This window comes from Primulina eburnea, chromosome 6 (genome assembly GCF_022965805.1).
Source record: "Primulina eburnea isolate SZY01 chromosome 6, ASM2296580v1, whole genome shotgun sequence".
In the NCBI taxonomy this organism is placed as follows: domain Eukaryota; kingdom Viridiplantae; phylum Streptophyta; class Magnoliopsida; order Lamiales; family Gesneriaceae; genus Primulina; species Primulina eburnea.
Window position 1 is genome coordinate 28,117,626 of NC_133106.1, and position 27,643 is coordinate 28,145,268.

General features: G+C 35.6%; 3 protein-coding genes across 9 annotated transcripts; 2 read left to right on the forward strand and 1 right to left on the reverse strand.

The window, feature by feature from the left end:
- The first annotated feature begins 8,738 nt into the window (after positions 1-8,738).
- LOC140834053 (uncharacterized) lies at positions 8,739-11,995 on the forward strand. Of its 5 annotated transcripts, none has more exons than XR_012118649.1 (7): positions 8,739-8,871; positions 9,047-9,082; positions 9,857-10,915; positions 11,008-11,073; positions 11,168-11,366; positions 11,450-11,583; positions 11,667-11,995. XR_012118649.1 is itself a non-coding variant. In XM_073198660.1 (6 exons), exons 2-6 carry the CDS (start codon positions 9,080-9,082, stop codon positions 11,512-11,514), a joined length of 1,392 nt encoding a protein of 463 aa, XP_073054761.1. In that variant the 5' UTR covers positions 8,739-8,871; positions 9,047-9,079; the 3' UTR covers positions 11,515-11,995. The 5 variants fall into 5 exon arrangements, 3 of the variants coding, with proteins under 3 accessions (XP_073054761.1, XP_073054762.1, XP_073054763.1); XR_012118650.1 differs by having other exon boundaries at positions 11,903-11,995; XM_073198660.1 differs by having other exon boundaries at positions 11,450-11,995.
- Positions 11,996-13,708: 1,713 nt separating this feature from the next.
- On the reverse strand, positions 13,709-20,367 carry LOC140834054 (ras-related protein RABE1c-like). 3 transcript variants are annotated; one of them, XM_073198663.1, is made up of 9 exons: positions 20,211-20,367; positions 19,902-20,077; positions 18,722-18,794; positions 18,545-18,645; positions 17,871-17,936; positions 15,015-15,112; positions 14,444-14,506; positions 14,266-14,358; positions 13,709-14,092 (listed from the first exon to the last, which is right to left on the reverse strand). In XM_073198663.1, the coding sequence occupies exons 2-9, from the start codon at positions 19,972-19,974 to the stop codon at positions 14,009-14,011; spliced, it is 651 nt and encodes a 216-aa protein (XP_073054764.1). In that variant the 5' UTR covers positions 19,975-20,077; positions 20,211-20,367; the 3' UTR covers positions 13,709-14,008. The 3 variants fall into 3 exon arrangements, with proteins under 3 accessions (XP_073054764.1, XP_073054766.1, XP_073054765.1); XM_073198665.1 differs by lacking the exon at positions 20,211-20,367 and adding an exon at positions 20,173-20,187; XM_073198664.1 differs by lacking the exon at positions 20,211-20,367 and having other exon boundaries at positions 19,902-20,153.
- Positions 20,368-24,411: 4,044 nt separating this feature from the next.
- Positions 24,412-25,939, forward strand: LOC140834055 (SUN domain-containing protein 1-like). The gene is given in 2 exon segments (XM_073198667.1): positions 24,412-24,635; positions 24,638-25,939. Coding segments are annotated over 2 exon segments (1,263 nt in total). The 5' UTR covers positions 24,412-24,505; the 3' UTR covers positions 25,771-25,939.
- Positions 25,940-27,643: the final 1,704 nt, after the last annotated feature.

A 27,643-nucleotide genomic window follows, 5' to 3' on the forward strand; every position in this document is an offset into this window, starting at 1 on the left:
CGTAAATTCCTGATACATGATTTCACGACTCCAAATAGGATAAAAATTGAGAAAATGGAAATATTGTCTTAGCAATACCCTGAATTTTCCATTGATTTTTTATTTTTGTTATCTTTTGTAAAGTCGAGAATTATACATGTTTCCGCTACTCTAATTAAAATGATAATGAGAATATTATGATTCATGTTCGCACTTAAAATGCGTATGTCTTTAAATTTTTATAAGAATTATGCAAGATTTTTTCCTTCCTACAACTTTTATGCATATTCATGAAAAATTAATTTAAGTATGAAAACCATGAATTATTTTCTATCAAAGCAACGAACATAACTTTTACTCATTGAAGCATGGATGATTTTATTAGAATGAAAAAAATTATGAAAAGTATGAATGATATTTTGATGTTTTATGTGTGTGTGGTGATAATACATGATTAGTGCCCTGGGACGAGCTCCACGAAGGGCTTTTCCGAACTTACACGAATGAAGTGTATTAGCTTCGGCTAGTGCGGGATGTATCAAGCCATATTTCATCTACCAAGGAAAGGAATGTATGTTCGAAGTATTACATATAAACATGTCCTATGCAAGTCAGATTGTTTTCATATATATTTGTTAATATTTTGTATACCCTTGTTGAGTTTTTAGGCTCGCTATGCTTATATGGTACATGTGAGGATGTCGATGTTAATGATGTTGATGATGGGCAAGCGTCTCAATAGTTCGAAGAAGCAAGAGAATTGTGTGGCATGCACTCATCCGAGAACACTCCCCCCTCCTTATGAATTTTTAAGAATGAATGTATTTTTTTGTCATTGTTATATGTTTTGCATTTTTATGTTGGTTAGACGTTTCCCTTATATGTCGGCAGGAACATTTAGACATGCAATAAATGAGATGGGGCCAAGAAATGTTTATAAAAAAAATAAAACGTGGGCTGAACGTGGGCTGCTCAAAAATAATGCGAGGAATTTGAATACGCGTTTTTAACGCGTGTTCACACGGTCAAGGGGCTCTATAAATAGAGCTCCTCCCTTCATTTGGAAATTATCCCTTCTTCGAGTTTTCTCTCATCTTATAAGCATTTGAGTGCTTAGTTCTATAATATTTGTGAGGTGTTTGTTCTCCTGTATTAAGAGAGTGTGTGTTCTCTTTGGAAACACAGTGAGTGAGTTGTACACCACAAAATATTATAGTGGAATTCTTTTCATCTTGCCCGTGGTTTTTACCCTAATAATTTTTAGGGGTTTTCCACGTAAATCTCGGTGTCCAGTTTATTCTTTATTTTCGGGTTTTACTATCTCAAATTCCGCACGTGGGACCAACAAGTGGTATCAGAGTTGGTTTAAAATTTCTTAAAATTCTGAGTATGCTCTGTGGTTGCAGCCTAGACTGATCTTCCACATCAGAAAAGATTTTTTGAGATTTTTTATTTAAGGCAGGATTATTTTGTCCGGTCTACTAAAATTGTTGTAGACATAATGGCGGGAAGGTACGAGATAGCAAAGTTCAACGAAAGCAATTTTATGCTGTGGAAAATAAAGATACAAGCAGTTTTAAGAAAAGAGAATTGCTTGGCGGCTATTGGAGATAGACCGGTGGAGATTGCGGATGATGGAAAGTGGAATGAGATGAATGACAACGCTGTTGCCAATTTACACTTGGCTATAGCTGACGAAGTTTTGTCAAGTATCTCTGAGATAAAAACAGCAAAAATTATCTGGGATACTCTAACAAAGATGTACGAGATAAAGTCCCTACACAATACGATTTTCCTAAAGAGAAGGCTTTATACTCTTCGGATGGCAGAATCTTCATCGATGACCGACCATATCAATACACTAAATACTCTATTTGCCCAATTCACTTCCATGGGGCATAAAATAGGGGAAAATGAACGTGCGGAGCTTCTACTTCAAAGTCTACCAGATTCATACGATCAACTTATCATCAACATTACCAACAATATTCTTATGGGCTTTCTAAGATTCGACGATGTCTTAACTGCGGTTCTCGGAGAAGAAAGCCGGCGCAAGAATAAGGAAGACAGGTTGGTAACTTCGAAGCAGGCAGAGGCTTTGCCGATGATAAGAGGAAGATTCATGGACCGTGACTCCAGTGGGAGCCAAAGACGAGGTAGATCAAAGTCAAGAAGTAAGAAGAAAAATATTTAGTGCTTTAAATGTGGCGGTAAAAGGCACTTCAAGAAAGAGTGTACGAGTATTGATAAAAGTTTTCAAGGAAATGTGGCCAGTACTTCAGGCAGTGGTGAAATATTATTCAGCGAAGCAGCAACTGTTGCAGAAGGCAGACACAAATTTTGTGACACATGGATTATGGATTGAGGAGCGACGTGGCACATGACGTCTCGTAGAGAATGGTTTGATCATTTTGAACCAGTCTCAGGAGGATCTGTATTCATGGGAAATGATCATGCCTTGGAAATCGCTTGGGTCGGTACTATCAAAATAAAAATGTTTGATGGAACCATTCGCACCATACAGGAGGTACGGCATGTGAAAGGATTGACGAAAAATCTTTTGTCCTTGGGGCAATTGGATGACATCGGGTGCAAAACTCGGATCGAAAACGGGATCATGAAAATTGTGAAAGGAGCGCTTGTGGTTATGAAGGCGGAAAAAGTTGCTGCAAATCTGTATGTACTTTTGGGAGAAACACACAAAGAGGCAGAACTCGCTGTTGCATCAATTGGTTCAGGAGAAGAATTAACAGTGTTATGGCATAGAAAGCTCGGGCATATGTCAGAACGAGGGTTGAAAATTCTCTCAGAACGGAAGCTGCTGTCGGGACTTACAAAAGTGTCACTACCCTTTTGTGAGCATTGTGTTACCAGTAAACAACACAGATTAAAGTTTGGCACTTCTACTGCCAGGAGCAAAAGCATATTGGAGCTGATTCATTCGGATGTTTGGCAAACACCGGTTGTATCCCTAGGAGGAACGAGATACTTTGTCTCGTTCATTGATGATTTCTCTAGGAGATGTTGGGTGTATCCAATCAAGAAGAAATCAGATGTTTTCCAGGTCTTCAAAGATTTCAAAGCGCGGGTTGAACTTGATTCTGAAAAGAAAATCAAGTGTCTGAGGACTGACAATGGAGGAGAATATACCAGTGACGAGTTTGATGCATTTTGTCAACATGAGGGCATCAAAAGACGGCGGAGCGGATGAATAGGACCTTGTTGGACAAAACAAGAGCTATGTTGAGGACTGCGGGTCTAGAAAAGTCATTTTGGGCGGAAGCAGTCAAAACCGCTTGTTATATTATCAATCGTTCTCCTTCAGTGGCGATTGATCTGAAGACTCCGATGGAGATGTGGACTGGGAAGCCGACAGATTATTCTCATTTGCATACATTTGGAAGTCCGGTGTACGTTCTGTAAAATGAGCAAGAAAGATCAAAGTTGGATTCGAAATCCAAAAAATGTATCTTCTTGGGCTATGCTGATGGAGTTAAGGGGTTTCGCTTGTGGGATCCTACTGTTCACAAGCTTGTCATCAGCAGGGATGTTATCTTCGAGGAAGATAAAGTAAAGGGAGACAAAGGCACACCGAATTCAGAAACTACTATTATTCAGGTGGAAAATAAGACGGATGAAAGTCAAGTTTCTTGTGAAGCAGTACCAGAGCACGAAGAACAAGAACATGTTGAGTTTGAGGTTTCCAATGTGAGGCAGTCAACTCGAGACAGAAGATCACCAGGTTGGCTTTCAGATTATGTCACTGAAAGCAACATTGCATATTGTCTATTATCAGAGGATGGTGAGCCATCGAGTTTCCACGAGGCTACTCAGAGCTCGGATGTATCTTTTTGGATGATAGCAATGCAAGAAGAGTTGGAGGCATTAGACAAGAATAAAACTTGGGATCTTGTTACACTACCACGAGGGAGGAAAGCCATCGGAAACAGATGGGTCTATAAGATCAAGCGTGATGGCAATAACCAAGTGGAGTGGTATCGTGCTAGATTGGTGGTAAAAGGGTATGCTCAGAAAGAAGGCATTGACTTCAATGAGATATTTTCTCCTGTAGTTCGACTTACAACAGTCAGAGTAGTGTTGGCATTGTGTGCGGTGTTTGACCTACATCTAGAACAGCTAGAAGTGAAAACAGCGTTTCTTCATGGAGATTTTGAAGAAGAAATCTATATGCTGCAGCCAGAAGGTTTTGCAGAAATAGGCAAAGAGAACTTGGTTTGCAGGTTGAACAAATCTATGTACGGTCTCAAACAGGCGCCGAGGTGTTGGTACAAGAGATTTGATTCCTATATCATGAGCCTTGGATACAACAGACTGAGTGCAGACCCTTGTACGTATTTCAAGAGGTCTGGTGATGATTATATCATTTTGCTATTGTATGTGGACGACATGTTGGTAGCAGGCCCCAACAAAGATCAGGTCCAAGGATTGAAGGCACAGTTGGCTAAGGAATTTGATATGAAGGACTTGGGACCGGCAAACAAGATTCTAGGGATGCAAGTTCACCGAGACAAAAGTAACAGAAAGATTTGGCTTTCCCAGAAAACATATTTGAAGAAAATCTTGCAACGCTTCAACATGCAAGATAGTAAGCCAATATTGACCCATCTTCCTGTTAACTTCAAGTTATCCTCTGAGATGTGTCCTAGCAGTGAAGCAGAGAGGGTGGAGATGTCTCGAGTACCGTATGCATCAGCAGTGGGAAGTTTGATGTTCGCTATGATCTGTACAAGACCGGACATTGCTCAAGCAGTGGGAGCAGTTAGTCGGTATATGGTGAATCCTGGACGAGAGCATTGGAGCACTGTTAAGAGGATCCTTAGATACATTAAGGGTACCTCGAATGCTGCATTATGTTATGGAGGATCGGATTTTACACTCAAGGGCTATGTCGATTCAGATTATGCAGGTGATCTTGATAAGAGAAAATCTACTACTGGTTATGTGTTTACACTTGCAGGAGGAGCAGTAAGCTGGGTTTCAAAACTGCAGACAGTTGTGGCGTTATCTACAACAGAGGCAGAATACATGGCAGCTACTCAAGGTTGCAAGGAGGCAATATGGATTAAAAGGTTATTGGAGGAGATCGGGCACAAACAAGAAAATGTTTCTTTGTTTTGTGACAGTCAGAGTGCCTTGCACATCGCAAGGAATCCAGCCTTTCATTCCAGAACGAAACACATTAGAGTACAATTTCACTTTTTGCGGGAAGTAGTAGAAGAAGGAATCGTGGATATGCAGAAGATCCATACGAAAGAAAACATAGCTGATTTTCTGACCAAGCGAGTGAACATTGATAAGTTTGAGTGGTGTAGATCTTCAAGTGGCCTAGCAGAAACGTAAGCAGCAGGGAATGACAAGATTGAAATGATGTGTGGAGATGTGTTTGATTCTCAATCAAATCTCCAAGTGGGAGAAACGACGGCAGGAACATTTAGACATGCAATAAATGAGATGGGCCAAGAAATGTTTATAAAAAAAAAAATAAAACGTGGGCTGAACGTGAGCTGCTCAAAAATAATGCGAGGAATTTGAATACGCGTTTTTAACGCGTGTTCACACGGTCAAGGGGCTCTATAAATAGAGCTCCTCCCTTCATTTGGAAATTATTCCTTCTTCGAGTTTTCTCTCATCTTATAAGCATTTGAGTGCTTAGTTCTATAATATTTGTGAGGTGTTTGTTCTCCTGTATTAAGAGAGTGTGTGTTCTCTTTGGAAACACAGTGAGTGAGTTGTACACCACAAAATATTATAGTGGAATTCTTTTCATCTTGCCCGTGGGTTTTACCCTAATAATTTTTAGGGGTTTTCCACGTAAATCTCGGTGTCCAATTTATTCTTTATTTTCGGGTTTTACTATCTCAAATTTCGCACGTGGGACCAACATTATACGTAATGATATGTTTTCTATGAATGTTTGACATTGTGTATCCATGAAAAATCGAAGTTTTGTCACATGGAATAGTTTTGAGGTTGCCCTGAGTAAAAAATATATATATTTGTTTGTTTTGTTTGAAATGGTAGATATATTGTTTTTATGTTTCAAATTTTATTTTATTGAATTTTTTTCCACATTTATTTAAATGAATATATTGAACAGAGAAGTATGATATGTCACAGATAGGTACAGTGAGGACAATCTCTAAATCTAAGGCTTTACACATATCCCCAAATCTTCCCCATTTCGATTTTCCCCACAGGGACCGAACACGTTCGGAAAATTGTCATCTCTATAAATTCAGATGTACTAAACTAATTGTTAGGATCAAAAGAGTGTTTAGAAAAAGTTATGGTTTTAAAAACTCACAAGTGACTTCAGTTGAATTAGCAACCAAAGCCTGGTTTTCAATTAGCTAGGTGAAACAAACAATGAATACATAATTAGGATCTATGGAATATCTGTTCTTGTTTGTTGTTAGCTGATGAAGCCTGATGTAACTTAATAGAGATTATCAGCAACCACTTATGCATCCAACAGGATATTCAAACAACAAATAAACATCTAGAAAATAAATCTAACAACCAGCAATCATCGTTATCATCGAAACTAAGACAATTTTAACTCTATAAAATTTTAAAAAAGTTTTCGCGTTGAAAAAATCGCTAGAAAAACGTTAAAAAAATTGTAATTATTGATTTCATATGAATTACTCTATGACGAGGACAAAATCGTGGTACAAATTAAGCATATATTCATAATTAGGGGCTATGGACTATCTATTCGACTAAATATGGTGGTTCTGATAGTCATCACACTTATATGGTGGGATTTTTGTACAACGATAGTAGCAAATTATAACATACTTTTGAATCAGGTCGACATTACATGTAAATGAAGCAAACAAACGTTAAGGATATCAACTTGTATTGGCTTTTTATCAGACATGAGTCATCGTTTGGTGTGAAAGATATAAAATATTTATTTTTTCATGTTTATAAAAAAGTTGAAATTACTAACTTTCACTCTCAATTATTTAGTAATATTTATTTAAATGAATTCATTTATGTTTTGTGGAAGTTGAAACTATAACATGTACAAGGATCCTAGGAGTTGTTTTATGTTGGTTGTCTTAGGTACTAGTGTTTGGTTAATGATTTCAAAATTTAAATTAAATATAATTTTACTCTCATAATACATGAATTTGGTGTGTGAATGAAGGTAAAGGGAATTTGGAACCAATTGTTGTACTAGAACATGAAAATTATTATTTAATTTGTAATATGGAGCTTATGCTATATAATTGAATTATCTTTTCAATGGTGGCAAAAACTATCACTTCAAATCTTAGCACGTGAGTTTGGATTTTTTGATTTGAGAAAATTGGCATATCTTGAGATTTTTGAGTTGACATTTTCCTGCCAATGTTATCTCTTTCTTGTGAAAGTGAAAAATATCTATTATTGTTGTTTGTGATTTACTATTGTGGAAATTGAATTCTATTACTTTTCCCACTATAAATTATGTAAGAAGTATTGGAAGGACCACAAAAAACAGAATACCATCTTCTCAATGGCAAAAACTTGTGTGAGACGGTCTCACGGGTCATATTTGTGAGACGGATCTCTTATTTGGGTCACCCATGAAAAAGTATTACTTTTTATGCTAAGAGTATCACTTTTTATTGTGAATATGGGTAGGGTTGACCCGTCTCACGGATTATGATCCGTGAGACGGTCTCACATGAGACTCACTCCTTTTCAATAACCCAAAAGCTCTTTTAATTAAATTACGATTACAACAATGTTTTCCGTTGAAGCACTCTTTGTAATTCTGGGGAACAATGAGACCAGTACCCCAATATGCTAGATGATAATGAGTTCTCATGTACGGCGTTAGAAATCCTTCGACGTTTACATAACCGTTTTCACACAAATAATATCATCCAGTCAAGTAACATACACATTAAATTTGAAAGCATAAGGATTATGCAATGTAGTAACAACAAAATAATAATGCACTAATCTCTAGGGACCTTTAGTCCATTATGTTGATGCACATCATCTCATAGAACACGATCATCAGCTAGAGATCCTTTCTCAGCAAGTTAGGGCATAAATGAAATTCATATCACGGTCGCAGACGCCTAAAACATTTATCGAAATCGTGCTCTTTCTGATTCCGAATTTTGGTTTATTTTTGTTTAGGACATTGTTGGGTGCAATAATTGTCCCTGCTTGGTAGAGCGATCGAACCGTGGTGCTTGAGTTGTTGTGCGGTTTAAAAGATTTGAGTTGCACCATTACCACTAGTTATAACTATTGGTAAAGCGGTAAGCACTCGGTCATACAATTGGTATCAGAGCCAAGGTCACGGGTTCGATTCTCATTGATTGCAAGGAGTGCAATTATTGGGAGGGAGATTGTTGGGTGCAATAATTGTCCCTGCTTGGTAGAGCGATCGAACCGTGGTGCCTGAGTTGTTGTGCGGTTTAAAAGATTTGAGTTGCACCATTACCACTAGTTATAGCTATTGATAAAGCGGTAAGCACTCGGTCCTACAATCATGTACACTCACATATGTTCCATCTAATGCTCTAGACAACCCTATTTTATGTTGTGTGTAGTGGCATAAAATGAGACATTTATAAGTAGCAAAGATTTATTTTGTGTTACTTCATTTTGGTATTGTGATAGTAAAAGTGAAATTCTAATTTTGTTTGGGCTTAAAAAAAACCTTATAAAATTAAATTAAATAAAATTATATAATATAAATAAATAAATAATGTGCTCCATCTCCCATATCACCTCCTTTTGTCATCTACGCCTCAATCAATCAGACAAAAACCCTAACAGATTACTGACAAAGAAATAGATTAATGATCCTTGCCGAAGAGATCGCTGTAGCATTGACCAAGATTTTCAGTAGCTTCACAGGTGCGGCAATCGCTTTGTACCGACTGGAATCTGAGGAATCACGTTTCCTTTGTTGAATTTTGTTTTTTTTTTTTGTTAGTTTGTTTCAGTCTCCTGTTGTGGAGTGGAAGTAACTAATGAATTACATATGATGAATTTAATTAAATTTTTTATTGACTATCTTCTCCGATTGTAGGGACATAGCCCTTAGCCAAGAGGAAGCCACCAGATGGTACGCTTTTGTTTATTTTTTTCTTTGAATTTTTAGTGATATTTAATGCAGAGTGTGTGTGGATCGTGGTTGATTTTTTCTTTAATTTTCGACCTTCCTTTGTTTTAGAACGTGGGATGTTATTACATTATTTAATTGCGGATTTTTAGTGCAGGAACTAAATTTTCTGATATGACATCAAAATGCAAAATGCATTTAGTAGCTATTTAGTTTGTAAACATTTGACCTTGGCTTCATTGATAAAGTGGATCATTTGAGAAAGCGTGAATGGGGCTCGATTATTTTCACCGTTGAGTTGGGGTTGTTTCTTCAGCATCAGAAGTGGACTGGACAGTTTTGAATTTCATGATGTCATATGATTCTTGATCTGTGGCACCTTTAGGATATACCGGGTTTTAGAAAAATTGATGCAATTCTTTGATTCTACTAATGGCCAAAAATAGAAACAACCATGGAATCTGATTAAGTTGAATGTATTTTGGCATTTGCAAGGTTACTTTTGTAGTTTGGTGAATGTAAAAGATTAGTATGACAACAAACATGACCTTTCTTTGGTTATGAATTACCATAGACTTTATGGTATGCAAATTAGAAGAAGGATTTTTTGATGATGTTAATAACAAATGCGAGATACCATCAACCCAGATTTTTGTATTTTTGCTAGCGTTCGTAATGTGCCTGGATAACTTCTTCTTGCTTCAAAGTTTTTGTTCTTGCTTTCTAGTGTGGTTTTATTGAGTGGATGATCTGGGGATATTTTAATGTGATTTCCAGTCTTTCCAGGAGAAAGGTTTATGGGCTTCCAAGGGTGATGGGCATGTGAATGATGAAGATGTGATGTTCGATAGCTCATCTAAAATGGAACCCAAGCGATCTCTCCAATGTTTCTTTGATACCGAGCCAGCATTCTTTCCCATCAAAAAGCAGGCCGTGGAAGCTCCAGTTAGTAAGCCAGAATCAGGAATCACCATATCGAATGCAATTCCATGGGAAAATTCTACTGAATTTCAGTCAGTACCAAACCAATTCATGGATCGGCTGTTTGGGTCTGAGATATCTAGTCATGTTGACTTGTCTAGGAGAAGTGTTTCTAATATTGGCACGGATGCCGTAAATATGAGGAATAAAATTGATAGTGAACAATTTGAGAATGATTCATCTGATGGATTATCAATTTCCTATGTAATGGAAGATCAAGAAGCAGGAGTAAGTTACGGAGGAATCAGAAAAGTCAAAGTTAATCAAGTTAAGGACCCTGTTAATATATTGCATGGATCTTTGGAACATGATATAGGGATGTCCACAGGCCAGACTGACAATCATCAAAATGAAGACACCTTCATATCCATGTTGCAGCCATATGGTAAAGAAGATGGAAATGTCACATTAATCCGCCATTCCTTTGACCTAGGTGATGCAAATATTAGATTGATGGGTTCGATTTTTGGTAAAGGTGACGACAATAACATATCCATGAATCACTCCTATAGTAAAGGGGACACTAATACCATATCTTTTGGGGGTTATCAAGATGATTCTATTATTGAAGCCCTGACAAGGCCAACTGGTAGTTATAGCTTATTATGTGAACAATCCTCAGTTCTAACATCAGAAACACACAACAAAAAGGAAGTGAATTTCCCAAATATTGATCCTACCCTGACCACTTCCCAGCTGTTTAAATCTCGTCTGGACTCTACATCTAAGAACAAGATGGATACAAGACCTGGCAGGAAAGAAGCTCCAAACAGTTTTCCATCTAATGTTCGAAGTTTGATAGCGACTGGTATGCTTGATGGTGTGCCTGTACGGTACATTTCTGTCTCTCGGGAGGTGAGTATTTCTTAAGTTTGATCTTCTCTTATTTTCATAAATTTTATTATTATTTTTAGATGATTTATGGGAAGTATTCTCCCATGTAAAAGGAGCTTCCTGGAACTATAAAAGGCTCGGGCTATCTTTGCGGCTGCAAATCTTGTAATTTCTCCAAGGTAAGGTAACCATCTATGTATTTGTCCTTCCAAACAGACAGTAGCTATCTTCAATTTTCTAACATGTTTACAATATTTCCTCCTTCCATCAAAGGCGCTTAATGCATACGAATTCGAACGTCATGCAAATTGCAAAACCAAGCACCCAAACAACCATATATACTTTGAAAATGGGAAGACGATCTATCAGATAGTTCAGGAGTTGAGAAGCACACCAGAAAGTATGTTGTTTGATGCTGTTCAGACTGTGACTGGCTCTCCTATCAATCAGAAAGCCTTCCGCATCTGGAAAGGTAGTGACACTGTCATATTATGAAAAACTTCCTCATTTCCCAATCCACCTTCCTTATTGCTTATTCCTTCTTCCTGGCACTAGAATCATTCCAAGCTGCAACGCGTGAGCTTCAGCGTATTTATGGGAAGGAAGAGCTAAATCTATGACTGTCTTTTGGCATGGCAAGTAGGTCTAAATGTAAGATGGGATGTAATATGTTATTCATGTGTGCAGAGGTTAGTACTAAACCTTGGTAAGTTGGGGAAATTATAGAATTTGTTCTATATTGATTGCCAACTTGCATTTATTTATATCCCAGTGACTTTCCTTCCATAGCTCGAAGCCAAAATGTGACGTCTTTGTGTTGTCTGACGGTCATATTTATGGTAAGTAGGGAATTGTCTCGTGCAAAACTTGTGTTGCTCCATTGTAAGACATTTTTTTCCCGATGGCTACGAATATGATGCATGAACAATCAGCTGACCACATTTGTGTCTTGTTTTGTTATTACTTTTGAAATAGTTCATGTTCTTATTTTTGTTTTGATGCACGAAGTGGAAGAATGTATATGTTCTTGGTGGGCGGTGGCCTATGCTGTATGAATATTTGAAGTGCAAAAGTGCAGATTATTGATGATCTTTCTGGGAATTTTCGGGTGGTATTATCAATCAAAAAGAATTCTAGATTTGTCACGTCACTTGCATGGCTTCAAAATCCCCAGTACTTTAGAATTTTTATCAATTTCTAAGTTATTCTTCAAAAAGCATGTATACAATAATTTCAATATATAGTTTTATTTAAATTGTCAAATCTTTAAGAAATTACAATCGAAATTTGGCAATATCTCATATCTGTGGAAAATTTTATCCAAAGGAGACGAATGATTTTTGTAAAAGTGGACATTTAGGGCACCCACATTGGTGGGTTAATAATGGGTGTTAATAACACCCATTAATTTTCATGCACTAATGTGGGTGCATGTGTTAATAATCTTGGCTGACATAGCAGCCAAGAAATTCATCAGAATGAACGGCATTATTTCGAAATTTGCGACTGTTTTTCGTAAACCGTCGCAAACTGAAAAGCGACGATTTTTAAAAAACCGTCGCTATTTGCGACGGTTTTTCAAAAACTGTCGCTAGTTATGGGAAAGAGCTCTTTTCAATTATCGTAATTCGTTTTCAATGTATTTTGTGTTTTTTTAAAAAAAATTGTGTTGTATATTATTTTAAATAAAAGAGTCCAACATTTTTTTCATTTCTTAATAATATTTTAATGAATATTGGAATTAAGTTAATTTTAAAATAATAATACTATTTATTTTTAGTAATATTTGTTGTAAAATAAAAAAATATGAGTAAGTGGACAGTGGGACCCATAAATAATGAAACTTGATATTAAATGAATGTGGATGTGTGTTAATAATGGGAAAGTGTTAATGTAATGAATATGTGGCTCGTGGATCCCATAATTTTTGATGAGATGGAGAGTTATTAACATGAATTAATTCGAACGGATACGGATGCCCTTATTCTCATATTTGGGATCCATTAAGAAAAATGTGGACTCCACATTTATTGATAAAAGTTCATCATTGAATTCAGCATTAAGACTGTGCTAAGTGTAACGGTCTAACTCATTTGTGATAATTGTCCACATTGTCAAATAACGGGAGAGATAATGAACATTTAAATGAGCATGTGACAAATTCTTGTAACGTGTTTTGAAGTCATGAGGTCACGGGTCAGAATAGACAAAATCATAGGTGGGTTGGGTCGTTAAATTTGGTATCAAAATGACTCCGCGTGAGGTTGGGATGGTGGGACAATTCACAGCAAAGACGCTGAAACCCGAAAGGGAGTGAGAGGGTTCTTAAGCGAAATCTCACGTCGTCAAATCACGTGAGATATACTGGACATTTAAATAGGCGTGTGACAATCTCTTGTGACGTGTTTTAAAATTTTGAAGTAACGAGCCAAAGTGGACAATATCACAAGTGAGTTGAACCGTTAAATTTAGTATCAAAGCGATTCCGCATGAGCTTAAGATTGTTGGACAAACTTCATTGATGACGTTAAATCCCGAAAGATAGAGGTGAGACTTAGACGAAATTCCATATCTCCAACCCACGGGAAAATTGTTGGACATTTAAATGAATGTGTTATAACTCCTTGTGTGACGTTACACAAAGTGTAGCATCTCATTATATATATATATATATATATATATATATATATATATATATATATATATATATAAACTTCTTCCCTTGGTGTTGAAGTTAAAGCGTCCGTTTGTCTTCCACGCTTATTTATTTTATTACTTTTGACTTCGTGGGAATCACCAGTCAGATGCGATATATATTCACAAATATGAGTCTTCCAAGTCAATTAAAACTTAGTTGAAGGGTTACATTGTACCAAAATACACTAAAAGTAAGAAGACCACATTTAACGGTCCCTTGAAACTTTACAAAACATGCACTATCAGATTAACTGAATCGCAGCGCGGATGAGCATTTAAACGAAATCAAAAGCTAGAAACTGAATTCCGAATTCCTGAGGACAAGAACCTATTCATTCCAGAGCAGGCCACGTTACAGAGGAGAGAATTGCACTTTTCCACTACAACTAGCTTCTCTTTTTTCTTCTTTCATTCGTTTCAAGAACTACAGCAAGCTGATCTCTGGGCTAGTTGACCAGCTCCAGCAGAAGGGTCTGCCTGATTAATCTTGATTGCTGTAGGCTGCAGCATGTAATCAAAATATATAAAAGTTTTAACAATGACATTTGAACAATCTTTCAAAAAAATATAAAGTTTGCTCCAAAAATACATGAAATCAGCCATCTGCTGAATTTAAGGTTCATTCCTTAACTCTTGATTTTAAGAATTAAATCAAACCAAGCAAAGAAATTCACCTCAGTTCTGGAATCATTGTCTGAAAGCCTTTGTTTTATATCTCTTGCTATCGAAAAGAAAACTTGTTCCACGTTGAGATTTGTTTTCGCACTCTGCAGCAATGCAATACAAATTTCATTTAAATCTTCATTAACTGCATTTTTAAAGCATTCATGTAGAGGACATAGGGATGCTTACAGTTTCGAAGAATTGGATCCCATATTCGTCAGCGAGTGCTTGGCCCTTGGACGTAGGTACAGCCTAAAAGATATTCAATCATAGAATAATCAATTTAGTAAAATACAAAATCCAGGCTAAATTAGTTCAGTGCATAAGAAACTTATGTTAGACACTCTTTTAATACGGTTTCGTAGTACAAGGTAATCGTGACGTCTCTTATTTTTTCATTGAAATATCCAAAAATATCTTAAAACTTTAAAGCTCATTGTGGTCATATCCAAAGACTTTTGCCTAGAAAGCTGCAAAAGTCCCTTGTGTTTGAAAAATAGGTCAGAACATTCTCAAATATGAGAGATTTAGAAACCAGTAAATCACTTTATCGGTGATTTTAATACGCCTTTCTAATTCCTAGCGAGGAGGATTGTTTTACACAGACAAATGGATTCATCAAAATTGTTTTTTTTATGTCCCTTTTGTGTAATACAGTAGTATCGACAAACAAGGAATCATAAGTAAAAGCTGACATTGAGAACAAGGAAAATTACCGGAATCATTAGTAAACACTGAAATTGGGAACAAGGAAAATTACCCTTTTGCTTTCATCCATATCTGCTTTGTTCCCTACCAGTATCTTGTTGACATTATCAGAAGCATGTTGTTCAATGTTCCTTATCCAGTTCCTAATGTCTGAAGACAGAACCAAACATGGGTTAAGAAACCAGGAAACCACCAAATCAAGCAAAAAAATCTACATAATCATTTGGGAATAAATTTTCAACGAGTAAAATAATGTTGAATCTATTAATGTAAAACCTATAATATCTCTACTATATTCTAAGTTAGAGCACCTTATTGCTGCATTTTTGGTGACGCACCAGAGAGACTACTCTTCAATGCTCTTGATACACATTAAAAATCAATTATTAATTATTAGACGAACAAATTTTTGTATGTGAAATATGTGTTTTACAGAATATTCCTCTACTAAAACTATCTATTGTCTGTCCTTATTATATATAAAAAAAAGTATACAATGCAAATTAGTATTAACTAAGTGAAGGTAAAGACATAAGCAGTCTAGACTGTTCACAAAATCCATGTAAGTTAATTTTATATAGTCATAGTTTAAATTGCTTTTTATAATAGTTATCAATTAACTTTATAATAAAACGTATTATTCCAAAAAATCTAATTATGCACAAGAAAATTCATTCAATCAGATTTGTCAAAGTTGAGCGCCTCACGCCTCTTTCGCCTTAAGGCGAAGGCACCACCAGGCAAGGACCATGTGCCTAGGGTCCCAGGCGCAACGTTCATTAAAGCGAGCTCAGATGCTTGCCTGGACAAGCCTTGGAAGTAAGCGCTTCTGAGTGAATTTTTTTTTAATTACTTGATTAAAACAAAAAGCTCAAACCCAAACCTAGCAAACCAACGCCCCAACGCCAGAATCAGAAGAAGAGAACTCTGAACAGAAGAACGGGGTCACATCTTTTGGATGAAGAGGAAGAAAAAATTGATGTTGATCAAGAAAATGACGAAGACCAAGAAGAATAAAGTCCGAAAGCTCTGGGGACTTTGATGATTCGATGGAAGAAGATGAACTTGATGTAGATGATTGAAGAATCTTAATCAAGTTACTAATATTACTATGAACTTATTAATTAATTTTTGTTTTGTGTGACATTGTTACCTAATTATTTCATATTTATTATATTATTATAAGATAAATATATTTTTTACAAAAAATAAAAAATGTGCGCCTTGCTTCGGTAAGACGCACGCCTCGTGCCTCAGGCTCCATGGCCCTTGTGCGCCTTGCACCCTTGACAACTATGCATTCAACAAGAAGCTACTAAATAACTTTATAACAAAAATATGAAAATACAATTTGTCATGTATGCACATCATTTGTGTCATGTCGACAAATAGACATGAAGGAAAAACAAAACACAAAGGAGTGACATGATATTTTTTTGAGAGACCTTGCATTCCTCCTGTGATTCCATACACAATTACCTGGAATGTTTAGAGAATTAGAATACTACTTTCAAGATATTTAGGATAGCATGAAAATTTACCGTTTTGACAAGTCACGGTGGGCCATAGTTGTCAATTGCGTGTATCACAAAGGTTGCTCGTGGCTATAGCGAATAGCGTAGCGAAGGCTATTTGAAAGTAAAGCGCCGCAAGTATATAACTATATAATATATACCATATAGCAAAATCAATTCAACAGTTCATGCTTAATTAAAAAATATATAAGTTCAAAGCATATAAATCCTCAATTCTAAAAATAGAAAAACATAATCTAAAATTCATCTTCATCTTCTTCATCAAGATCGAGACAATCTTCTTCATTTAAAATTGCATACCGCTCGGCATCACTCTCTTCTTCACTTTCTTCATCAAAGTCAAATTCAACATTTTCATCTACAAGATTAAGTGCAGTAGATGTTCCTATTGGCCTTTTCCCTCTAGACTTAGATATGGCCACCTTCGAGCTTTCTGTATGTGTAGATGTGGTCTCCTTTGAGGCCCGCATAGATGTAGAGGTCGCCTTCGAGGCCCCTTCGGATTTCCTCAATGTATAAGGAGCTTCATCTACTCCAACAATTCATTGCCATCATCTACTTCACTTGATAAGATAGGATTGATGGTATCACGACCATCGTACCTACGCCTCAGAGCTTTGTTGTATTAATGAACACCAAATCATTCAGCCGTTTTTGCTGCAATCTATTCCTTTTCTTGGAATGAAGATGCAATTATTTATATAAGTCTGACGGCGGACAACCCGAAGTCTGGCGAACCACAAGCAACAGAAGAGGAGAAGCAGTAGAGAAACGTGAGGTTTATGTTAGGGTTGATTGGGATAAGCGGAAAAGATTGATATAGAAGAGGAAAAGCAATGTTGAATAGAAATAGATTTGGGCCTAAAAATTGATAAAAATGGCCTACAAAACATGCGTTAATTTAAAAAAAAATGTTATTTAGTTTTGTTTTACGATAGCGACGGCTATCGCCTCAAACACTATCGCGATCATAGCGACGATACCGCTCGCTACTTCGAAGTGCAGTGCGCGTAGCGTCCTGTAGCCATAGGGCTTCGCTTCGCGTCGCTACGCTTGGGCCTAGAGAACAAAAGGCAAGGAGGAGGGGGGATGATATACAAATACTTAAGTTGTTTGATTAAAATATGGCAGGCAACGTGAAAGAAACAGGGAAAGGAGGTCATTCTTGTCTACACAATGCCAGATATATTTTATGTTAGATCACATCATTTCGATTAAGCCATATCAACTAAAAGCTAAAATTCACAAGAGAATAAGGTTGATATGTCTTAAAACAGACCATTTGTACCAAGATATGTTTAAATTTTCCATAGGGAAGGAGGGAAGTGCATAGAAACTCATGTCAAATGGATAATATAAAAATAAAACCTTACTGTTAAAGGATGATTCATCTGTAACATCGTAAACCAACAATATGCCCATAGCTCCACGATAGTAAGCTGGAGAAAATAATGGGATTGAGAACAACAACATGAATAAATGTCTGCATGACTTATTAGTTTGGGATTGAGAATAACAAACATGAATAAATGTCTGCATGACTTAATATAATAATGAGACTGACAAAATGCTGAAATTTCACATGAACACAGATTCAATGAATGATTTCTACTAAGTTTTTGGAAGCTGAAAATAAAGTAACTCCATTCGAGTACTGCATGCACTTTAGAATTTTGATAGCATGCTATGCTGACCAGCTGAAGTTTCTTGGTCAATAAAATGCCTCAGTTGTCCTGATTCATCCCTTACATAGGTCTACATGCAAACCAAAGGAAATTGTTTTTTTTTTCTAAACGTTAATGTTAAAAATCAGTTGATAGGCATACAGCCTTTACTTTATTGTTAATCGTGAAGAAAACAGTAATATGGCAGATAACAGGTGAGGAGACACTTAAAACAGAATAAATCTTTTTTCCTCAGACGTAATTATAGAGGATAAAATGGTTTTATTTTAGTGTCTCTAAATTTCTTCTAATCCCACTGCCTGAAAAATAAAGAAAATGCATTAAGGTTTTTCAAGTGAAATAAGGCCCAGAAATGAGCTTACCTGTAGTGATTGTACGGAATCGTTCTTGACCCGCCGTATCCCAAATTTGGAGCTTGATCCGCTTGCCATCAAGTTCAACAGTTCTTATTTTAAAATCAATTCTGTGGAAATAATTATGAACACTAGATTATAACCACAAACAATAGGTTATAGTATGTTCAGCAACAAAGAACTCACCCAATGGTGGTGATGAAACTAGTTGTAAAAGAACCATCAGAGAACCGTAAAAGAAGACAACTCTTACCCACACCTGCCAGATAGAGCAAAACAGTAAATAAAAAATTGGCACAGATTCGAAATATTCTTTTGATATAAGAGTGTGAACTCGTGCAAATAACATTATACATAGATACTGGTCATGTAGTCCTTTGTGCTCAAGTATGACAAGGTTGACAACTGGAAGGGACATAAGATATACATTGTTCCACAATCAATGGTACATATGCGAAACATGACCTTGAATTTATTTCCCTAATTCTTGTTTACATGTTAATAAATGTCTTGGGCAATGAGCATTGCGTACACTAAATTATGAAATTCACCAAACACGATACATATTTAAATTGAGACAGTCCTGTTCTAAGTTCCAATTTAGTAAAGACAAATGATCTCTTAGTTCATAAACCATATCAAAACCGGATGATGTTCTCCGACCATGATAATTCTAAAATTGCTATTTCCAACTGATGCTGCCTGACAGGATGCCAGATCAATAACAAAGGTCATTCAATTATACGAAGATGAAAGCTGACATGCAAGCACAAATACAATTGTCACTTTAGTATTTCTGCTCTCGTCAAATGCAAAAATACAACCTGATTCTTAACACCCCATGAATTATATTTAAACCAATACAACTGATAAAAAATAGAAGAACACTCCGTTTAGTACCACTTGTTGCAGCTCTTGCGTTCAAGCACACGACATATCCTCACAAAGCAATTTTAACTGATTACGCAAGTTTTCTGATCGGATTTATATCAACTATAAATAAGCTCAAGGCAAGAAACTCTGCCAACAACCCACCATAATCCTAACACGATAGAAAAGTTCCACCCTTAAATTTATCTGATAATCAAGCATAAGTTAAAAAAATCTTATTTTCACAGTAAAGGAGGATTTAACCAACTAACAAAGGTCTTGTTACAAAATCAATTTAAAATTCTACCATAGAAGTACTTTCAACGCATTATTCCAACATTTTTCAACACAGTAACAACGAAAATACCATGAAGCAAGATCCCATAAAATCACTAGCTACAGATCCGAAAACAGACAACCTTTTCCGAACAAATAAGCTTATCAAACATTGGAAAAAAAATCCCAAAAGTAAAACTGAAGAACCAACAGCACTAACCGCTATCACCTATGAGAAGAAGCTTAATGAGGCAATCATAATCTGCTCGAGCCCTCGCCGGTGTAGCGGCCATTAACCCAGCAAATCAAATTCCGTAAAGTCGCAAAAAATCCTTTCTCAAAACTTCATCTCTCACAACTCTTGAATATTCATCTAAACATCAATTAAATATACCACTGGAAACAACTATGCATGAGTAAAATCGAAAAATTACCACAAAAAAACCTTAAAATGAGATCAAATTTTACGTATTTTTATACGTATACAATACGAATGTGCAAGATTGTCGAAGGGTAGAGAGAGAGTAACCAGGTGATGGCGACACGGATTTGACAGATGCGCACCGTCCGATGAGTGGTGCCGATTATGCGCACCAATAACAATGTTGAATTAAATTGGCTGTCATCTTATAAATAAATAAATCGACAAAAATATTCCAATTTGGTAAATTAACTTAAAATGTTGATTGCCAGTTCAAATGTCAGATTGTATTTGTTCAAGCTGAGTTGTTTCAAGTATTTTTCAATCAATTTATATCATTTTAAAAAATATATATTATTGATTTTGAGTTTAGATATGATATAAAGATATTTTAGAAAAATACGAAAATAAACAAAAAAAATTAGATATTTAGATTAAAAAAAAAACGATGAACCGCCCCGCTCACCAATGAAAAACTAACAACACCCATTTGTTTCGTTCGTCTTAAAGTCATCATTTTTGTCTATAATTATATAAATTTATGATTTCGTGTCTCTTGTAACTAATAGTTTATTAGTTGTATGATGAAGATAATATATTGTTTTAAATGATAACATGTACCAATTTTTTAAAGTATTTGATTTTTTATAAAATTTTGAACCTGAATTGTTTTGAGTTATCCTCCTCTTTTCCTAGACAAATAAAAAATCTATAGAGAATGTGAAGCTGTAAAATAATTTTTTTTTTATCTTAGTTTGTGATTGAAATAGTTTCTTTTATCTAAGAACAATTATAGACTATTTTTGAGATTGCAACACTAGCAAAGTTTATTCATTATGCTGATTTGGTGATTATTGTTGCATTGTCAATGCAATTAACATGCTGTAAAATATTTACTATAGTGTGACAGAAGTTATTACATCATGGATAATCAAGATCGGGACATCTAAGTGTTGCTAGTGTTACATCAAATACTTAAGCATACATTTGTGTTTTTACTGTTTTAATATGAGTGTTTACAAAGTACGTACTATGTCGGAAACTTAGGCTTCGTTTAGAGGACTTTTTTTACAATATTATATGAAGAATTCATTCCCAAATAAATTACTTGCATATTATTATTTAATTAAGAGATACACATTGTATTGTCAATTTGAGGATGGATCATAACGCATTTGCACGACTATGTTGCTTGATTACACATGTTGGAGGGCTTGTAGAATGTATGTTAGGGTTGAGCAGAAGGTGGTTATGTTCTTGTCCATACCAGTCCATCATAAAAAAAAAAATTAGAATCATAAGTCATGACTACATACATAGTGAACACACTGTCAGTACTCATTTTCACGAAGTTCTAAAACTAGTCTTAAAGTTGTACCCAATACTTCTCGTGAGGCTTGTCTTTGTTGATGAAAATTGTACTAATGAAATGTGAAAATGGTATGTTTATTCATATTTTGAACATCATTGTAAATCTGTGATAACAAACATATTTTTGAAAGTAACCTATAACTATTGTACGTAGAACTGTCTTGGAGCCTTGGATGGAACATATATAAATGTGCGTAGATAAAACTCTTACGTCACTCTTTCTTCGGAGATAAAAACTCATACGTCACTCCTTCCTCTTTAAGAAGGATTCCACTAAAAAACTTTGACTTTAAAAATTTATTGCAACAGCCCACTCCAATCATGTAGGGATGGCAATGGGCCGGGGCGGGGGCGGGTTTGCCATTCCCATCCCCATCCCCGAATTTCATCCCCACCCACATCCCCGTCCCGATCCCCGCTTTTTCAGGTTCGGGGAATCCCCATACCCGAAACTTCGGGGATCAACTTCCCATCCCGTTTCAAAAATATTAATATAGTAAGACAATGACGAATCTGGAGATTTTCTCAAAACAAAAGTTATTATTAGAGATAATATTAATATTAATATCAATATCAATATTAATACTAATAAGATTATTAATATTTTAAAAAATGATATTATTATTATATTATTAATTTAATAATACTATTATTTTATTATTGATATTATTTTTGGGGCGGGTTCGGGGATTTCGGGGATGGGGATAGTAATCTCATATCCGTCTCGAAATACATCGGGGATTTAAAAAAATCCCCATCCCCAAACCCAAACCCGAAAAATTGGGGATCCCCATCCCCGTTTCGGGTTTTCTCCGCGGGGCCCCAAACCCGTGGGGAAAGTTGACATCCCTACAATCAGGACTTATCACATTGATTGTTTTGAAACTCTTATTGATCACTTTACAATTCTGGATTTTAAGAACCCTCATTTCACCAGACAACGTGTACAATCAATCAAATAACCAAAAGGTTACCGATAAAATAAAATTGTATGTTTTGAGTAGCACAAAATTGATCCTTAAATGATCAGATATCTTTCTGCTGAGTGCGTGCTTAATGAGCGATGAAGTATATAAAATTTAAGAGCGCTCAGATCTTTGAGTGTACAAGCTTCAGTAGTGTGTCAATCGCGTGGTTGAAAAGCTTAAAATGATCGAAATTGTATCTGCATTCTTCAACTCTTTTTTATAAGATATCATTTCAATGGTCGGAAAAAGATGAATAACGTAAACCTGTATCGTTGGAATGATGTGTCACTATCAGGTGCAACTACAATATATGTTCTTCAGCAAACATTTAATGTTCTCTTTTCTTGTGTAGCTTTGAATCTCGTTCCTTGAAGAGTTGTTGTTGAGCATCTTTTTGTGGTGATTGTTATCTCCATCAGAACTTGAAGGATGTATAAGCAATCTTTCTATTTTGGGATAGTGACATTAATGCAAATCTTTATTGAGACTTGTGTGGGATATGATTGACTTGTAGTAGTGCAAAACCATTGAATATCCTGAGCCGGTCAAAGTGAGCAATAAATAGCTCTTTAATGAAGCGTTCGAAATATGTCCTGGAACATCCGGTTGGAATTCTTCTAGCGGTTGATGTTCTTATGCTTTCTGATGGTTGAAGAGTAGGCGGTTTGAAGATCAAGCAGTCAAAGACCAAGTGGTTGAAATGATTCCTGTCATACAAGGAAGATTGCAGCTGTTTCCTAAAATAGTTAAGTGCTCTTTCGATATTGTCAATCACCAAAACTCTACGGTAATAAGAATTTCTTAACATTAAGCCTACTGCTTTGAATATGTAGATGTTTTGATTTAGCAATGTTGATGCCATACATTTTATTCCTCAAACACGTGTTTTTTTCTTGGCTTTGAATGTGGATCTTCGGTCTCCCATTATTTTTCCATGAATGTATTATTTTTTTATTATTTGTGATTTGTCATTTTTTTTTACTTTGTTTTATTATTATTTTTGTTAGGGTTAAATCATTTTGCTTAGATAGTGACCATTTTTTTCCTTCTTTTTGTGGTAGGAATGGAGTTTAGAACAAGTAACAACAAAGGACATTACAAGGGAAAAAAATAGAGAAGACTAGGCGGGTGTGGATAACAAGAGAGGAAGAAATTCTCTTTCAAGCATTTGAAGGCAGCTATGAGTCACGGTTGGAAGAGAGCGAATGAATTTCGAATTGGTTATTTCAATTTTTCAGAAGATGTCATGAAAAAGAACCTTCCTGAATGCATATCAATTCAAAATTCATGTAATGACAGAAAAGTCTCATGATACATTGATGACATCGCTAAGCAATCGCAGAATAGGTTGAAATCAAATTGGAAAAATGATTGACCCCACGAATGAAGCATGAGAACTCTTTGAGAAAAGTATATACGAAAGACAATATGTACCTCATATATTCACTATTTTGTTTCTTTTATATGCATCAAAATATGTAAATTGACCTAAAGTAGGGATGACTAAATTACAAGAAATTTTAAACCATCCACATATATGTGATTAATTGTTAATGAGTAGGTTTTTTGTGAGACGGTCTCATAAATCTTTATCTGTAAGACGAGCGAGTCAACCCTACCGATATTCACAATATAAAGTAATAATCTTAGCATAAAAAGTAATGTTTTTTCATTGATGACCCAAATAAGAGATTTGTCTCACAAAATACGACCCGTGAGATCGTCTCACACAAATTTTTATCTTTTTTAATACGTTTGTCAAAACTTATAAAAATGTAATCTTAAATTAAATATATTAATTTCTTTCAATAATTTTTTATCCTATTAAAACAGTAATTAAATTAAGGTAAAATGATTTTTTTTGTAAAATTTATTTTTTTATGAATTTTTTTTAAATTTATGAAAAAACATTGTATAAGTTTATATATATTGGACGGTGGTAGTGTTTTTTTTTTTTTTAAAAAAATAGATTAAAATTTCAATTTCGTTTTCCCTCGTTCTAGGCGGTTCTAGGTCTAGGTTTCCTACGTTATTGGTTCCAATCATTCAATACCAACGATTCAAATGCCGGGATCCACCGTCTCCACTTCGAATCAAGTATCCACTGCTCGCCGGCGAGCATTAGAGAAGGATTTACTCACGCCCAATACCGATTTGGGAGACACGGAACCCGCGATCCAACAGACAGCAGAAAAATTCCACAAACCCAATCCCGAAAGTCTAACCTGACGCGGAGGTCATCAAAGCCACGTTGGCTAACCCTGGTAAGCATTCTCACTAAAATAACAGCATTGATGGTTGTTATGGTGGGTTTAATCCAGATGTCTGGATGGTCTGTCTTGAATTCCGGCCACAACACCGAGGGCTTTGAAGTAGTTTTAGGGGATTTTGAGGGGAGGTTCGCGGAGGTGCATAGCTTCGTTAAGACGGCCGTGAAGGCAATGCAGGTGCAGATGCATGCTATTGATCGGAAAATGGAGGATGGCGTTGGTTTGGTGAGGAAGGAGTTTGGCCAGAGAATGGAGAAGAATGAGGAAGAAATAGAGTTGAAGTTGAAGGCTTTGGACGTAAGAAGTGATGCTTTCGAGAAGTTTATTGATGGGTTACGATCGAAGAGCTTGCTTTCAAAGGAAGAGTTTGATGAGTTCTTTCAGGAGTTCATGAAGAGCAAGGATAATGAGGTAAGTAGTGATGTGGGTTTGGATGAAATTAAGGAGTATGCGAGGGAGATAGTGGAAAAGGAGATTGAGAAGCATGCAGCCGATGGATTGGGGATGTTGGATTATGCATTAGCGTCAGGAGGGGGGAGAGTAATAAAGCATTCTGAAGCATATGGTGTTGGAAAAGTTGGTGGGTTGTTAAATCGAAATAGGGTAGCTACGGGTTCGCAGAAGATGCTTATGCCTAGCTTTGGAGAACCTGGACGATGTTTTCCACTCAAGGGTGGTAATGGATTTGTCGTGATTCGGCTTAGGACTTCCATAGTGCCTGTGGCTGTGACACTAGAACATGTTGCTAAGAGTGTAGCTTATGATAGGTCCAGTGCTCCAAAGAATTGTAGGGTATCTGGATGGTTGGCAGATCAAGAATCGATTGACATGGGATTTGATACCAAAAAGAGGTTCCTACTGGTTGAGTTCACTTATGATCTTGCTAAGAGCAATGCTCAAACTTTTAAGGTGTTGGACTCTGTGAAGTCCATGGTTGTCAATACTGTTAGGCTCGATTTTGAATCCAACCATGGGAGTCCTTCTCATACTTGCATTTACCGGTTGAGGGTTCACGGTCTTGAAGCCAAGTCTTTACCATTGCAGGAAATGCAGTCTTGAATCCGCTAGTGAGTAGTGCCTTTTGTTTTGTGATATATCAAATGTGTTTTTTGTTACTGTTGGTTGTCTAGTTAGCTTGTTACTCTTGACATGTTTTCGTCATGCAATTTCTTCTCTTGATGTGCCATTGCCGTTTCGTATCTTCTATTACATTGGGTTTTCGTCTTTAGCAGAATGCACGAATAATTAGTTAAGATATCAGATGATAAGAGTATCAGGTGTAACACATGGTTTTCATTGAGTATAAACAGAACGTAAACATGGTTGAATGAAAAGGGCAAACACACAAGAAATTTGGAGTATACATCACAAATATGTAGTTCTAGGGGAAACTTGTGATTTTTGCGTGTTCGACTCATGTTTTAATTCTGCTTTATTAGTTTGTAAAACGAATAATTTTTTTCCCCTTTTTGAACAAAAATAATGTGTCGATAAATTTGAATCGGATATCAATTATTATTGAAATGATAAATTGTTAACTTTGATTAATTGAACGGAAAATGTTATTTTTAATAATTATTTCATGTTTTAGTGATGAACAGATGAACGAGCTTCATATTTTTCTGGTTGATAGAATTAATGAGAAATTACTTTTAGCAGTTTTCGATGTAAGATATAATGATTTTTTGTTGCTCTTGAAAAATTTTATTATTTCAAATGGCTTTTGGATTTTGGAATGATGTTCGAACATAAGCTGTAAACTGTAGTTATCTGTGAAAAATGTTTACTATATAGTATACTTTTTCAAACTTCTCGGCTGAACTTTTTTTTTTTTAAAAAAACCAACCCCGTGTTATTAAAAGAGTATGTTTTTTATAAGACGGTCTCACGGACTTTTATTATTTGGGAGATGGTTCATTCATGTCTATATTTATAATATAGATCGGAATATAATTTTTTAAATAATGAGTTTGATTCCTTTCTTAAGTCAGTCAAACTAGAATTATGGAAAATTGTATTGAAAAATTGTAGCAATTTGAGGTCCGAACTTAATAATCGTATTTATTATAGGCTAGAAAACACTTTCGCAAGATTTTGGATTGTGGTATTATTTAAAATTCATAACTTAGAAATTAATATTGCATCGATTTATGATATTCATCGAATTTAAAAAATAAAATCGTTCAGATAATATATAAAGACGAAATCAAATTGTGTGGTCCATCAAGTGACGTGAAAATGTTGGATTCCTTCCATTGTTTTTAATATATTTTATGGAAAAATTCTCTTAGAAATCCACTAAGCTAATTTAGTATATTTATATCTTATCTATAATTACTTTTTAAAATTTAAATTACATATAATATAAAAATTATTATTAAAAATTTAATTATAATACACAAAATCATTCAAAGTGATCGAACTTTGAAATCATTAAATACAATAATTCTTGCACTTAAATAAATTCAAGAATTCAATCAAATAATAATAATCAAATCATAAGTTCAAACAATAGACCCCTAATATCGATAACAACAAACTCGCTCAATTTAGACAATGAAAATTATATGATGAAGTGAATACAAGATACATTAGTTTTTTAACCATAAACCAAACCTGATATTTATAGAGAGAGCATAATCTTAATACCGACAAAACTAGGGGGTCGACACCCAAGATCGAGAACCGATCCCCTTAATTCGAGTAAGTCCACCGCTCTATGAGATACTCTTGCTGTCTTGCATCAGGACGAATATTCATTTTCTTATCATAGGTTCGATCGACCCTGGCAGCAAGGGTAATGCTCTGAACCAGTCAATGGATGACACATCACAAGTATTTTCTGTTAGTTAGGTTGGTCAAAACTTAAATAAAAAAATATTGACACATGTCAAAATTTGGATGGGATCAGGACAGTGCCCACAAAAATAGC